General features: G+C 40.3%; 1 protein-coding gene across 1 annotated transcript in view; it reads left to right on the plus strand.

Moving 5' to 3' along the window:
• The window catches only part of COL4A5 (collagen type IV alpha 5 chain), a 433,650-nt gene that overhangs the window by 194,935 nt on the left and 221,553 nt on the right, over positions 1–17,162 (plus strand). The window contains exons 18-22 of the mRNA XM_078688785.1: positions 1,626–1,667; positions 2,483–2,612; positions 8,874–9,047; positions 13,407–13,481; positions 17,022–17,114. Coding sequence (XP_078544911.1) covers positions 1,626–1,667; positions 2,483–2,612; positions 8,874–9,047; positions 13,407–13,481; positions 17,022–17,114 — 514 coding nt within the window. The remainder of the gene's footprint in view (positions 1–1,625; positions 1,668–2,482; positions 2,613–8,873; positions 9,048–13,406; positions 13,482–17,021; positions 17,115–17,162) is intronic.

Genomic DNA, 17,162 nt, shown 5'->3' on the forward strand with positions numbered 1-17,162 from the left:
CATGGCCAGCCACATAGAGTTCAGCACTCACATCAGTTGTGTCCACTAGAAGGGTCCAGTCTGCTTCTAGTTGCAACTGGTCACTAGTCACTCCAGGGAAGAGGTCTTTTACAGCTAGTGATGTCCCTCTATCCATATTGGATGTTAGCCAACTGACCCTTGGAGCACACTTCTTTGTTCTGGGTCCAACAGCTGCTGTTTCAGGCTTTCTCACAAGTCTCAAACTGCCCTTGTTTTTCTGTTCTTACACATATCTAGAAAGTGTTCTGCTGAGCTGTGGATGAGGTGCTAGCTTTGTAGGTTTCACTAGAAAGTGAGGGGATGTGACTCATGAACACCCACTTACACATGAGGAAAAAGTACCCATGGAGAATCCTATCCACTTTCAAAGCACATCCTGTTTGCTTAACTGCAGCCAATTCCGGAGTGCACTATTCTAAAGTAAATGCAAAATGGCACGTTGGGGGTAGCTTGTGTTACAGGCGGGGTGTGTTGAGGACAATGAGCTGTCCCCCCTTCTATGCTACACCAATCTGGTTCTGGGAGCAGGTCCCCCTCCCACTAAGCTGGTGCCCAATTTGCTATTATGGGCTAAAGAACAAAGGCTACCCTTCCTAAGCTGATATGTATGACATTCTCCACACCCAGCCTATCCTGTCACTAGGTCTAAGCTATTGTCTGTGCCCTTCAGGCGCTTTCGGTGGGTAGAGATAACTTTTGAAAAGTTACTCTTCCTAAATATTTATAAAAAAATGTATCTATTGATTTGGATCTTTAATAACTATTGCAAATAGTGGTTGAACTGTTTATCTAGCTTGTCCCAAACACGCGATTGCAGAATTAATAAATTAAATGTGGACTATACTTTTCCTCATAGGACTGCTAGAGCCTTTTACTGTGAAAATAGCTTTTTGGGACTTGTCACTGTAGGGTCAGGGTAACATTACATTTCACATGTCTCCTTTTAAAAAAACATGTGCCCTACCTTGTGAGCTACAAGGCCTACATAGGAGTGATTTATTATTATTGTTATTTAAAAAGGATGTTTTCCTTTTCCCCGGTCAAAGAGTTATTTTGAAAGGTCGGGCTACAGGTTTAAAATGCAGTTGTCAGACTACAATGGTACGTTTTCCTTCTCATATTAGTTGTGACACAATAAGTCCTGCAGTCCACATGTAACTTTCCATGCCATGGGATTAGTTTCTACCCCATATACTATGGCCTTACTGAAAAGTTATATCTATAAATCAAGGGTTAGCCAATTTGTATATTTTAGGGGTCAGAGCACATATATTTGATGTGCAGAGTCTAAAAACTAGCAATAAAATTCAGTATCAAATACGAGTTACCACAAACATTTCTCACAAATGTCATTACTGATAACTGAAATAACATGCTTTACACTGAGGAAATAATATACATGTATATATTTAACTTTCAAATTAGCATAGTCATTAAGAAGTCCGGCAAGTTTGAGATTTCTTTATCAGATTGCAATTATACGTACAAAGGTGATTTGTAGGTATTGGTTTCTTACTTGGACTTAATTGCCTGTACAGTTGTGGAAATTGAATGCTAATATTTCCCTTGCTAAATCTGTAGTTATTATTTTTATTAATCTACAGGGTCAGAAAGGAGATCCGGGATTCCCTGGTCCTCCAGGAGTCGTAAGTGTATTTGTTTACTTCCTCTTTCTAACTATGTGCTTAACCATATTTCACGTGGTCAAAAGGACAACGTAAAGTTTAGTCTAATCTGATTTGTAGCAAATCATTGAATGTTGTTCAATGTATTTTGACAACTATATTGATTTTGTTTTAACTGGGAGATTTGCAGGTTGACAGGTAAGAAGTGTGGTCTCTAAATGAATAAACCATGTCGTAAAGCAGTCACATCTCTCTATTTAGTTTCATCGCTACCATTAGTACCTTGAGTTCCAGAATCTTGTTTAAGAGCAGTATTTGTCCAAACTTTAGACTGCCTCCCAAAATGCATCATGTTTCGGGATAATTATGGTGTGAGTGACCCTTTCTTAAGCATTGGATGGGACTCTGCCAAACAGAAATTGTGAAATGTGACCGTTCGTTTTACCAACTTGGGCAGGTATAGCGCTCACTGTTGGGTAGTTTACAATCTTACCAACCCCTCCCAAAGACTTCAGTTTTCATTTCTTTCAGTTACTAAATGAGTTTAGTTGTTAATACAAGGAGATTGTGATTGTTCATTGAACAGTGTATGCTATACAATGCTAGTTTATTAGTTGGGTAGCACACATTTTGAAGTACAAGTGTTAATATTTTTTTTAAAGTTGTTTTTTCAATTGTGTTTAAACACACATGCAGTTAGGCAGCATTCAGACTTCAGCAACTAGTAAAACATGACAAGATGCTGTAATGATGTGCAGAATATAGGGACACAGCACCTTAAAGTCTCTAACATCCTGATACCTTTTTTTGGGTGTCTGTTACCTAATATATTTTAGGTTATTCCAAGACCTGGACCAGGCGGAGTGGGACCAAAAGGTAATCTGGGACTGCCTGGACTTCCAGGGACGAAAGGAGATCGCGGTTTACCTGGCATTCAAGGGCCACCTGGCTTACAAGGACCTCCAGGTAAGGAAAGATTATTGCACGGATAATATAGCAGTTATGTAATGTTCACTTTGTCACTCATCACAAATATTACAATATTCCTTTAACATAAAGTTTATTCAGCGAATGCTTGACTTATATTACACTCTGCATGTTCTTTAAAGCAAGGGTGTCCAATGTGGCTTTTGGATGGATGATGGATATCAACATAAGATAAATGTATCTAAATGAAAAAGAATGACATTGTCAATAGTTATTCTGAATATGTGATATGGATCTGGCCCCCCTTTGCACATGGGGTGTTCATATTAATTAATTATTGACAATCATTATAATGACATATTATCACAAGCCTGGCTAGTAACATCTGACCAAAACTCCCTTTAACAGAATGTTGCTTTATTGGTGATTACCCCAAAATATAGCTAACTTAAGCATGAATTGTTTCCACCATTTTTTCTCCTTTATTTTCCTCCCTCGTGCCCCTATGGTAAAATATAAGCAATTATCGCAGAATTTGCTAGTCATCTTTTCATTTGCTTTCCCTTCATATCAGGATTCAACAGTAGGTAAAATCTGTGCATTTGAGCTGGAATGTAGTTGTCCAGACTGATCCAGAGTGCTTCCTTATCCTCGGGTCCAGAGTAAAAAGACTGTGTGAATCATCTAGCATCATTTACCAAACTGCTTAATCTAGGGAAAGTGTTTATACTGACTTTACCTATGATTGATAACTCACATCTAAATAACCCCATCTTCCCTAACATCTCACACATACATAGGACCATTGAGAGAAGGCACTGGTAAAGATAATAGGTGTGGCTTTAATTTTACGTCCCGACTAAGAATATTTCTAAAAAGCTGTACGGTAAAAATCAAAATAAATGAAAATTGCTCTCTTTAAAAATGCATCCATGAGATAAACAATTTAAAGTGTGATGAGTCTGTATTTTACTTTGAGGAGTAAAATAGTCTTTTATGCCATGCAATGCAAGCATTCCTTAGAAGGTGTACGGATACACAGATAAATTAGTAGTGTCAGGTAAAAGAAAAATGCTTCTTTGGGCATTACCGAAGCCCATTTTATATATGTTCTAAAGTATAATAAACAATCTTGCAGATGCCAGGCTATGAGGGCTTTCACAGTGCAAGTTCTTGTCTTCTCTCATAAGGACGGTGGAGCCACCCTGCTCATCAGCGTCCCAGAAACCACCGCCACTGCAAGGAACTTAGACTCCCCCGCAATTGCATCCCTGACAATTTACCATGACAAAGAGGAGATCCAGTCCTTAAGGACATCCTCTGACACCCTATTCTGGCCTGCACTGGGTCTCATTCTCAGCATTTTAACCGTAACTATAACGTTTGGCGCATCTGAGAGACAGAGAGCCGGTCTTAATAATCTCCCCGCTGTGGTCAAGATCACTTGACCTGCACAAGCACATAAATGATGAGACTGAACACCCCAAGGTGGGAAAATGCATGCCTCCTATCAAGGACTGGAAGCTGGTAAGGTCTGTTGAGTCCCTTTTTGATTGTCCCGGAAAAAGAAGACTCCTCTGAGTAGCCATGAAACTACCCTTCACAGATATGGAAACCTCAATAGTAGTAAGGGGCACTTTAAGAGGGTGCCATTTAGGAGACAAAAACACAAAATGTTCTTAGCAATCTCTTAACCCCTTCGCCGAGGGGCAAATTCATAGCTTTTCTTTTTAGGGAAGGAACACAGGCCCTGGGTACCTGATAGTGAGGGACCCAGGGCACACAGAGTCAAAGCACATCAGCAGTTCAGAAAAAAGTGGGGGCATACCAAGGCAAGAAAGATGGCACTTTCTCACAAATAGCGTTGACGAGAGTTGCACCTAACTCCTTTTGTCAAAAAGAAGGAGCAATGAGCGAGGTAAGGAGCCAGCGAAGGCTCCTCCACTGTGGCGGAGGAGTGCCGTCCTCACGCCAGCTGTCTCTAATAGGCAGGAAAGGAAAAATAAAATGATACTAAACATGTTTTATTGTCGTTTTATTTTTCCTTTCCTGCTGAGTCTTTGGGGGCGGGCCATGTGAATGACAGGCTGCAGTAAGAGTGGTATGCACTCTGATAAGTGGGCATGACGGTTTGGTCGGCTATCTCTGGCTGGCTAAACCATCATGTGCACTGAAGCTGTCCTCAACCCAAGCTGCGTTGCCAGGTTGGAGACACCAGGCACAAGCTCCCAGTGTCACTGGGAATGCAAATTCAGAGCGTTTAAGCCAATCCTGACGTTGCTCTCAAACATTAGAGCAGCGTCAGGATTAGCCTCAGTGGAGTCTGGGAGTACCTGTGGAAGAGAAGAGCAGAAGAACACAACGTGGCTGTCTGCAGGCAAGTTCTTTTTTTTAATTTATATTGTCGTTCCCGCCACTCTTCCACAACACCAGCCGCTACTGTAAGAAGCAAATGTTTAGAACAAAAGGGGCAACAAATGGGAAATCAACACAATGAAAAATATGAGAACGGATGTGTTTTGACAAAATTTGCACTTAAAAATACCTCCTTCTATAGTGATCTAGCAGGAACTGCCATCACTGGAAAAGACTGCCTCATCTTGGGTTCAGAATGTCTGTTAGCATCCAATGAGCATACCCCCAATTGGAGGGAGGAAGTTATAAGGCTTGTCCTAGCTCCATTTTTGATTATCGGTGTGCTCATATGGTAAATAAAGAAAATGCTGAGATTTAACATCTTTCGATCAGCGCTCATTCCACAATCTCACTGCTGGCAACCACGGCCGGTATTCCAGGCAGCTCACAGACACCCATGAATCCTGGTCTCCTGTGAGACTCTGTGTTGATTGCCCCAATAGATTGAAACTTGTATGTTAAGCCTCTGAATGCAGCAGGCACATAATGGATGGTTTGCTTGTGTCAGAGGGGACCCTGGCCAACAGGCCAAGGCCTCACAGTTCTGTGCAATATAGCAAATGCCCAATAACAACACATTCTGTCAAAGGTTCAGAGTATATGTGAGTGTAAAAAAACATGGGGACTTGTCAAAGCTCCCCTCTTACTCGCCTCCGCTGTGCACGATCACCATCTTGTATATTCATGTGAAGTACATCCCTCTTGTACTATCTGTCTCCAGGTTTCAACTTATTACATCTGTCCCTATGTCTGGGCTATGTTGTGCAGAAATACCAACCCTATATGGAAATGCCTTAAACCTGCAACTTTTGGCTAGGGCTGTCTTCCTTTACTACCTACCTGTTCAACAAGGAGTATGTGCTTCAGCAGATTCTTTTTTCTGATTTAATGCTCCAGCTTAAGGGAGGAGCACGCTCTCACAGGCTAGGATTGGACCAGCCACAACTGAAACTTGACCTAGTGACCTTTGCATTATCTGGACAGTCAAGACTGTTTGAGCTGTTTGCTTATGCATTGGTACATCATGTGACTTTGCTTTTACAGCAGTTGACACTTTGAATAGAAGTAAAAACTAAACTAACAATAGAAATAGCAATGTAAATGTAATGTAAATGTATGTGTCTTGTAAAGCGCACTGCTGCCCTGAGGCGTCGTGGCGCTGTAGACTGCTGGGGAACCCGTCCTGGCTATCTCTGTGAGATGGTCCCTACTGGGTATCTCCAAGGTGAAACCAGGCATCCCCGGCGAATGTGGGGTCCGTTGTAGAGATGAGGCAAGCTGATGCCCAGAGTTGCCGAGTGTGATCCCTGGTTAGAGTAGGCACCGAGGCGAAAATTATCGAGTCCGCTGACCCTGGTCCACGAACCTGCCGCGTCGGGAATTGAACCCTGGTCCCGGGCCGTTCTCTGCTTCCGGGTCTGCCGCCTCTAACCAGTGAGCCACACCACTCCACAATGGCATGGAAGGGGATGCCAGTAGGCCTGTTTGTACCACATTCACATAAAGTTTGTATACATGGTGGAATCCATTTTAAACATACATCCACAAGCACCCTTCCAGGTGGCAGTGAGAGCACAGAACCCACTGCAGTAGAGGCAGAAGGCGCTCTCAGCAAGTTGCTGTGCGTATCAGAACCCGCTGCCTTACAGTGCAAGCGGCGCTACAGCCCGTTCGGCTACGCAGGGCTGCCTGTAAACTCTTCCCTCATTTCTCAGGACATTTATTTTTTCAGCATGAAATCTCTTCTAGAAGAGCGTGCTTACGCTCTAAAATAGGATTCCACTTCGGGATTACGGTGGTCGTATAGTGGTCCCGCCCATGTCGACTCCCCAAGCCACAAACGAACAAACTATTAAAGACAATAAGAACTCTTCTGGACCCAACCACTAGTTGGCGGGATTCAAAGTCAAGTCAAAAGATCTTTATTCGGATTATAGAACATCCATAAAAGTACATGTCAAACACACAGAAGTAATGACACAATCATAAAAGATGAAATATAGACAAATAACAGCCTACAAAATTACAAACAAATAACAGCCTACAAAATTATGGTGGAATTGTGCAAAGCATAAAAATCTAGAAGAGTTTCAAGCTGCAAAACCATAATTGCAGGTTAGTAACTGGGTTCAGCACATTCTCTTTCCATGTTAAAAGCTTTTGGAATTATTTATCCTCTGTTCTAGCTGACCTTTTAGCTTCTTCAGAAAATACCTTAAGATCTTCATCTTATAATGCTATCTGTCCTCTCCTCTAAGACACTCGTCTAGGCCCTTGTAGATCTGCAGTCCCAATGCTTTGTAAATGCTATTTCTAGCATTTAATACTTAAATATCTGTGCATCCTTTGGGTGTCTGACTATGCCTAATATTGCATCTGTAAAAGAACATTTACCCACCTAAGCATCTGTAATCAGCCTGCTTAGCACGTCAACCCTTTCTTGTGTAAAGAACGTCTCTGGTGCACAATGCCAGGTCAAAGTTTCTGAATGCTATAATAATATAAAAATTCAAAATCAGAATAACTAAATCATTCCAGAGAATAAGTACATTCGAACAAAACATAAATGATCTTTATAAGTGCAATTTTTCTCTTCATTTAAATACTGCTTGTTGATCAATATAATTCGTTTTTTAACCATAGTACAACAGGTGAAATTTCGAATTAGTTTGGCCAAGCCATTTTATCACAAAAGAAATCCCTTTAATAAATATGGTTTCAGCCAAGTAAGATAACAACACTTACTCTGAAACATTACATTGTATTTTGGAATTCAGAACCATAAAGTAGGACCTTTCTTTGTTGATTGCTGATATCAAGAGTTGATTTGCTTCCCGAGTCTGGAGGGTAGTGTTTCCATGAGATACATTTACAAAATGGAATGGCTCTTAGATGGGACATAATCCCTTCATTGGTTTTAGTATTATTTTGTTGCCGTTCATTCTCTTCTTTCTTACCATGCTTGTCTCTCGTTTGCTCGTCCTGAAAAGTTATGGGTACCGCAACAGCTATCGTACTCAATTCCTCTTTTATTTGATATAAATTACCTAAGAAAAGTGCCCAGATAACAATGAACAAGAGCATCTTGGATTATTTATTACATTGCGCCCACATAGGTTTTAAGCTAGATGAAAACTTGGAAAAAAGGGGTTCAGTTGATGTCCTGGATCAAACAGCTTCTCACTAAAGCTATTATTTGGGTGCATTTGAATAACACCTCTGTAACTCTTACAATGAAAAATAAAAATAATTACCATATAAGGATGATCGCTTGGGACAATATGAATATGTCTCATGAATATATTTCATCAATAAAACATTTTACATTGGATATCTCCATAAAGGTGATCACTGTCATAATACCATATTCATTCTCAAATCTTATAATCTTTCCTTTGTATAGCACCAAGAAAAGGCATGTTTTTTTCGAATTTGCTAAACATTTAACTTAGTTTCAGTAATTCAGCTGCCTATTATTCACATTGCGTTTATATGTGTTTCTTTTATTTTAATTAATAGCGTAAAACATTATGTAAAAATGCAATTGTGATATTGTGCATGGGGAGTTCCATAATATTTGCCAACCTAAGTATTTTTTATGTATTTTATTTCACTAAAAAGTTACGTTTATTCAGTATTAGCCATGGTCACCCTGCCAACCACGCTTTATGTTGAAGTTAAAAATCAGGACAGGGGAAGCGCTTCAAATTAATTCTATATGCACATTTGCTCTGTGATTCCACTTTTTAACTAATGATTCATGCGCTTTGCTAGTCAGTGCTATAATGGTAAGTTGATAAAATGGAGTGTATGTCGGCCATATTCAGTAAAAGTTGTTCATATTCAGGCAATGAACCCCATTATTTGTGACATTTCTTCTAATAGGTCTTTCTAGCAGTGGCCCACCTGGTCGTGATGGTTTTCCAGGAGAAAGAGGACAGAAGGGAGATGCAGGACTTCCTGGAATTTCCATCCCAGGTAGCCCTGGATTTGACGGAAGAAACGGCGATCCCGGGCCACCAGGTCCTCCTGGGCCACCTGGACCTGCTGCGCCTCCTGGTAAGTTTTCCACAATCTGAGCTTGTGGAGGAAGAAATATTTAGACAACAAATATATGCAGGTGGAAAGAATTTACAATTTGCCGCTTGAATCAAGACCTGATGGTAAACATCTTCAGCTCAAACGTTTGCAATGCCTGCAGTGGTGCTAGCCACACTTGACCCTGAGTCAGATATAGTCAAGTACTTCCAACAGATTAACCAATCAAATAAGAGTTTCAGTTTCCTCCTTAAGGTATTATGCAGTCCCTGGTTTCAGGCCTAATACTGCAAGTAGCCAGTGATTGTGTTGCAGATGTGTTTTGTTTATGCCCCCAAAAATATGAATAGTAATTGCATAGGGCCAGATGTACAAAGGCTCCTTTTTGCATTTCCTAAATAGGGATTAGCAAGAAATAGCTATTTAGGAAAGGGAAATTGGTATGTACATACCCTGCGATTCCCTAATAGCGAATCCTACAGAGTAGGAATCGGTATTAGGAAATCGCTATTAGGAGATCCTACACCATTCATTCTCGAATGGTTTTGCATTTCATAAATTGCAATTTCATAATAGGAAATTGAAATTTAGGAAATCCAAACCCAAAGGTGTCTCTAGCCTTAAGCCCCCCCTGGAATTTGTAGTGCACATGTATTGCATTGTATTGTAATTGCATTTGTGTAGTGCTTACTACCCCTGAAGAGGCATCAAAGCGCTTTTTCGGCGAGTAGCACGCTACTCCGGGACCCTTAGAGGATTAGTGTTCAATTAGTATAGTAAAACATGCAAGTAAATTTTAAGTGGTGGATATGTTAGTCAGTTATTTGGATTCAGAAGGATAGCAGAAGGATAGAAGAGGAAAGCAGGTTTGTATTTATAACCCCTGATGGGGTGTTGAAGCGCTTTTTTTTGGCGAGTAGCATGCTACTCCGGAAACCCATAAAAGATTAGTGGGGAATTAGTATGGTGAAATATGAAAGTAATTTGAGTGGTGGATATTAGTCAGTTATTTGGAGTGAGAAGGATAGCAGAGGGATAGAAGGGAAAGAAAGGTTTACATTCATATAACGCATGTTGCCCCTGATGGGGTGGTGTAGCGCTTTTCTGGCGAGTAGCAGGCTACTCCGGAACCCATAAAGGATTAGTGTCGAAAATTAGTATAGTGAAATATGAAGTAATTTGAGTGGTGGATATGTTAGTTAGTTATTTGGATTGAGAAGGGTTGGGAAGGGGTAAAAAAGGAAAAAAGGTTTTTCATTTATATAGCGCTTGTAACCCTGATGAGGTGTTAAAAGGCTTTGTTGGCAAGTAGCACACTACTCTGGAACCCATAAAGGATTAGTAGTGAATTAGTATAGTGGAATATTGAATTAGAGAAGTGAACAAGCTAGTCTGTTATTTTGATTGAAAAGGATAGGGGAGGGATAGAAGAGTGAAGGGTTTATTTTTTTAGGTCATAGCAGTAGGAGGAGACTTTTGGATGAGTAAAACCGTTTTATTGGAGGGGAAGAATCAGAGGGAAGAGTTTAAAAAGGTTTGTTTTGGGGGAATCGATATAGTAAAAGAGGAGTCGGATGATGCAAGGAGGGGGAGAGTAGGAGAGAGTCAAGAAAGGGTTATTTTGGGGAACATAGTAGTGGTATGGGGTTTGGGATAAATGAGAGAGTGGGTGTAGAGGATATAATGATAGATGTATAGGGTGAGAGATAGGGTAGTGAATTGGAAAGAGTAGCAGAAAGAAATTTATAATGAGTCAGTTGGGCTAGAAGATATATTAAGAGAAGTATAGGCTGGTAAATAGGGTAGTGCATTGGAAATGCTAAATTTGAAGAACGTGATAAATATATAGATCCATAAGTACATTGAAAGTATATAGAAGCATAAAGGAGGTAAGTATATGCAGATTAAAAATATTGATAGAGGTAGCGGATGAGCAATAGGGATATGCTTTTTCAGGCGAAAAGTAACAGACACACAGATCCAAGTACATGGAGGTACGTAGATGCACAATGGAAGCAAGTACATGTAAACCAAAGATGATTTCTTTTTCCTTTTGTTTTTGTTTTTATAACAACATAATTATTGTACATGTTTATACAAAGCAATAAACAAAGATAGGTACATATCTATAGTGAAAATAAATGCTATATACAGGAGGTACAAATACATAAGGTCTGTATTAATGAATGGGAAAATGGGCAGCATTCCTGGCCCTGGTCCTTACCTGTCTCGAACAGGCTCAAACAGGTACTCACCCTTGTCCTCTCCACCCTTAGCTTCGACGCCCTAAGCATTGGCCGTTTATAGCCCTAGTAGTCAGGTGATCCCTTCAGCCAATGGGAACCCTAGCCCTCATAGCAATAGAAGACGAGGACCTTGCAGGCAATCTTAGCCCTAGTCCAAGCACCCAATCAGTTTCAAAAACCCTGATTTCTACGTCCAATAGAGGCCCTAGCCCCACCAGTAGTCTCAACCCTAGTCCAAGGCACAGGAAGCCCTAGTCCCAACTTCCAATAGAAAGCCTAACCCTACTGTTAGTCCCACACCTAATCCAGCAACCAAGCACACCATACACCCTAATAGCTACTTCCAACTATTCCCAACCCTAGCCCTACTCCCACCCTAGTCCCAACAACCAATAACATAGGAAGCCCTAGTCCCTACTTCCAATAGAAATCCTAACTCTAGCCCTAGTCCCAACCCTACATTGATTGAATCACAGAGCCAGAAACCAATCAGAGCCCTCAAATACCCAACCAATGAGGACACTAACCCTAATCCAATAGAAACATCAGATACAACCACCAATCAGTGTGCATATGTACCAAACAATATCAGACTATATGAGGTCCCAGCTACCTCAGACAAGGTTTGCTGGCCAGGGAGTTGGAAGCTGCTCCTCTATTCAGGAGACACACCGGCTCAATCCACAGTTTGGACTTCTGCAGGTAAGGCCTCAACAAACTTGTCCTCTAGCACCACTATTTGTATAAAACGTTATTCTCTCGCCAAAAAGCGAAGTGCACAGTCTCTATTAAACACAGTTTAAACAGCCTACGGCAGATTACTGCTGTCCCAGGGAGTGAGGCTGGTTTCACTGACTTGTTAACAAAAAATGGTCGCTGGGGGTACACTTCTTAACATTGACATTACTGATTTACATGATTGGCTTTGCCTTCATTTATTTGTACTGTAAGCTCCTCTGATTTATAGGTTTGACTATGTTCCCTAATGTACCCCTCTATGTAAAGCGCTCTGATATCTGCAAAGATCTTGTTCGCGCTATATAAAACTTTCAAAATAAATACAGGTCTTAGCACAGAGCAAAGGAGACATTTTGAGGGAAAAACTGATAGTGACGTGGTATGAGAGGGAAAAACTACAGAGTTTGGACTGCAAATCCCACAATTCAACAGGTTAAATGGAAGCAGTTACAGGCAGGAAAAACCACAAGTTTAAACACCAAAACATGGGATAAATTATGCAATCACTGGCAGGTTAAAACTACAAATTTAAACTGTAACAGCCACAGGCAAAGACAGTTAAAGAAATGTAAAAATAAAAAAATAAGATGATGCAATCACAGGTAGGGAAAATAGTTTTTTAAATTTTTTTAGGAAAGAGACAGCACTATTTTGCCCCCCCTTACCACTTCCTGGACTCTGCTCACTGCAATGTGGGGCACAGGTAGGCTGCAACTCACAAGATGGAGGAGAATGTCCATAGGGGCATATGTGCGCTTCATGTCTTGTTAAAAAATGCATTTTAAATGCATTTATTTTGCACGTGGTTACCATCGACTCGAAGTCGCTGGTAATACATTTCCTAAATGCCCAATTTGCATTTAGGAAATTCTTTGTTCATGAGCTTTAGGAATCACAAATAGGTAATCCCTATTTGCGATTCTTAAATCGCAGTTGCCAATTTGCAATTTCTACAAGGTAGAAATCACAAATTACGTCAAATTTCGGGCCTTTGTATATATGAAAAGGCCATTTAGCATTTCTTACAAGCCAAAATTGCAATTCGTCTGGTTAAAAAATGCTAAATAATAATAATCCACATTTGCAAAGCGCGAACAATCACCCGTAAGGGTCTCAAGACGCTGGGGGCCGTTGGAAGGATTAAGCAAGCTATTGTCCAGAGTCACATGGTGCTGGCTTCGTATATCTGGCTCCTTGAAAATGTGTTTAAAATTGTCCGATTGAATATCATGAATTTTCACGTAATGCCAACCTAGGTTGTTTGAGTTCTAATTCTGTTTTTGTATGCTAAAGCAATCCTTGTGCATTTCCCTCATAATCCAGATTAAGATTTGCTAGAAACGCACAAAGCATGAACTAATCATATTTCTCATGTCATTTGTTGTGTTCTAATCAGCTGCCGGGCAATGCCTACCAGGACGACAAGGTCTCCCGGGAGAGCAAGGCTTTTTGGGCGAAAGAGGACAGAAGGGTAATTACTTTATGATTTTTCCCTCAGTGTAAATCAGTTTAGATAGTATGTATATTTTTGCCCATAATTTAAATAGTTTATTATTCGTAAAATATTCTTGCTGCTTTGGTGGTGAATATTTTTTAGCTGGTGGATGGAGTTGGTAAGTAGCAGTTTCTGTGTGATCAATGTTTAGGCACTGTTCGGCAGGCGTAGGACATAGTTTGTATTTCTCTTTTTAGTTTAAATCATGTAGAATATTATTCTTAGATTTAGGCAGAAAATATTGGTTGATGGCAAACAAGAGTTATAAGCTGTTGTTGTCTTGTGATATGTTTGTATTAATTAATCAGAAACATTTATTTCAGAACAACCTTCAGCTCTGAAAATTATTGAAGGAAAGTGGATTTTTATTTGGGGTGAAGAGGTGTCCCCCTAAAAGGATAGGCGCCACCACCTGCTAGACGTCGCACACATTAAATAAAATAAACCTGTGCTCAGTCCTTTTTAAAGTCACACAAATCAGTGAGCCTTAAATCAAAGACAATGTGTGAAGTATAAAAAGTCACACAAAACACAGTAAAATTTCACAACCAATTTTAAAATACATAGGAAATGTCTGTAAGTGAAATAAGAACAGAAAACAAAACTCCAATAAGGGGAACTGGAGATGTGAATGTTTTCTAAAAGCACAAATTGCAAATGGTAGTCTATGAAAGCTATATACTGGTACCTAGGCGTGATTGAGCCTTAATGGAATACAACACGTGGGCTGATACCGGTGAAAGTCTGAAAGTCTATTAAGCTCGAAAATGTTTGTAAGTCTAGACGCAGAAAGAGAACTTGTCACTTTTTGAGAAGCAACATCCTTCTTGAGTGTTGAGATGTCCCAATGCAGAATGGAACTCAATTGTTTTTTCGGAATGGCTTTGAGCCATGACTGGCTCGAAGTTGAAATTCAGTTCAATGCTGTGGAACTGTGCATTGGATACTTTTCCCACAGGTCTCCCTGAAACTCTTGAAAGAAAAGCTTTTAAAAGTTTCTAAACTTTCTCCTGGTGCCCATCGAACCACAGAAGTACACCTGTTAGTCCCCAGGAACTCAGGGAAGGGCATTGTCTGATTCCCAGAGGCCCATAGCAAAGTGCAGTCCAGGTCCAGTTGCAACTGGTCAATCTTGTATTTTTAATGTTGTAATATATGGATGGAAAATGTTTATAGATGCAGTTTGATCTATTGTATGATGGGTTGAGCACTATACTTGGATAATACAGGCTGCTCATGTTGTGTTGTTACAAATGCCTCTGCATGCACACACCTGGAGTAAAGAAAGGGCTATTGGGGAATAACTGTGCATGTGGGTGTGACTACCATCTTTGGAGTGATTTCTGGTGGGTATGACCCTAACTTCTGTCTCTTTGCAATTCTGCTTAGTAATGGTTAGTGAATCTATCTGCTTTTGTAGTCTTTGCTCTTTTCACAGCAGTATGATTAGGTCTCCCAGGTAGATATATTTTGCATAGTAACATGTCAGGATGAGGGCGGTAGTAGCCTAAAGTTTCCTGGAGAAATCTACATGAGAGAACGTTCGTCAGAGAGTTGTGTTGTTGTGGAAGAAACTACTAGTGATTTAAGGGCCTTGAGTGACTGGTATATACTTGAGTCCTTGATCATTTCCAGATTTTCATAATTTATCCTGTTTGCACAACATATTCCTGGGGGCAGATGGATGTAAGCTAGTAGTTCTTACATTCTCTGCATTTTAAGATCTCTGTCTTTGATGAGATAGTTTTAACATGCTTCCTCAGAATCGATTGGTCAAAAGCTCAGAAGCAATAGTCCAGTAATTAGGTGTGTAAATCCCTGAGATTTTCAAGCTTTAAGATGAGCTGAATGTCAACACGTTTTAGACTTATTGAGCCGATGAGCTGCAGGAAGTGTAGGTAGGTGTTGGAAGTGAAGTGATGAAATGATCAGGTCTTGAGGAATATCAAAGCCAGTTCTAAAAGGAAGAGATTTGAACAGGGGTGGCAACATGATATTAATCTGTGAAAGTGGTTGGAGGAAATCCAATCAAGGGTGACTCTGTGATGCCAAGATCCTCACGAAATCAGTAGTAGGGAGAGAGTCTGTCAAATGCAGCGGACAGGTTTAGTTGTAGATGCACAGACACCCTGTCAGTGGTGATCTTCAAGTCATTTCAGATAGAGATGGTTCGGTTCCTTGGGTGGAAAACAGTTTTGTGACCTGAAACTATTTTGATTCCTTGCAGGGAGTTGAATAGCATATGTATTTGTAAAGAGCACATTCACCTGTGGGCGTCTTGGTACTGAAAAACAGATGTTTATTGTTGCCCAACTCAGTGGTACTCATTTTATCGACCTCAGAAGGATGAAAGGCTGAGTGGACCTGCCAGGATTTGAACCTGTGATCATGAGGTCAAATAAAGGACGCTACATTGGACACATTAGTCCAGTGAGCCACCTAATCCTGATTTGTTTTCCCAACAACAGGTCTTTCAAACGAGATTGGTCTATAGCTGGCCTTTTCTGCTAGATTTAGAGTTTTATGGTCCTACGTCTGTGGGGTAGGAACCTGATGTTAGGGAGTTGTTGGTTTTTGTCCTAAAAGAATTGCATCTTGGGCGTTGTGTAGGATAGTGATACAAAAGTGAGCTGTTATAACCAGTAGTATTGACCATATACTTGAATGTGTAGACTTAAAGTTGATTTAGGGATGCCAGAGTACAACATTAGCCGTTCAATATATCTTCTTCATGATTGGTGTAGGCTGGATATTAGGCATCTTGCTACTGAGGTGTTGATTAAGTTTTTTGATTTACAGAAGGTAGTCTGCTAAGGTACTAATGAATGATTGAGAATTAGGGATCTTTGCAATGTTGAACAGTGGCATGATGGAATGACAGTGATCATGACTGGCACACCTGCCTATATGGCTGGCAAGCTTTCCACCTCTGGCGGCTCTCAAAATGCCCAAAGCCCAGGACATCATCAGAGAAATACAAAAAGGATATGGCGTGCATTCTCCTATTTGCCAGGATGGTCCCAACGCTTCTACAATTTTGGAAAGAGCTGAAGACACGCCTCTTAAACAACACTGCCGCATAATATTTTAAACTCTATTTACACAATGATTTTATGCTAATACTGTGTATATTTATAATATTTAAAGTTCCAAATGTATTTTTTCTATGTCTATGCATCATGTGATTGGACACTGTCACTTTAAAAAGGTGAATCACAATAAGTAACACTGTCGTGTCATCAAGGCAGGGAGCTGCCGAAACGCGTCATGGCGGAGCTATTTTTTAAGCAATACATTAAAAATAGCACTTACTTTGGGTTCACTCAAGTTTGTCTCCTGTGGATGAGAGCGTGTTGAAGAGCGAGGTTTCTTCATATATATATATATATACACACACACACACACACACCCATGCACTGCGCAGTTGTAGTTCCTAAATTGTGTCTTCTTGATACAGTACATTGCCAACTGCATCCATGAGTAATTTTCTTTAAATTATAATTGTTTTGTTTATAGGTGAAAAGGGAGACACTTGCTACAACTGTATAGGAAATGGAGGTCAACAAATTCCAGGTGAACCCGGCTTACCTGGTCCTCCCGGAAATTCAGGTGAAAACAATATTTTAGCATGAAATAAGCATTCAATAAATATTCAAT

The sequence above is a fragment of the Lissotriton helveticus genome, chromosome 4_1, assembly GCF_964261635.1.
Source record: "Lissotriton helveticus chromosome 4_1, aLisHel1.1, whole genome shotgun sequence".
Classification (NCBI taxonomy): Eukaryota; Metazoa; Chordata; class Amphibia; order Caudata; family Salamandridae; genus Lissotriton; species Lissotriton helveticus.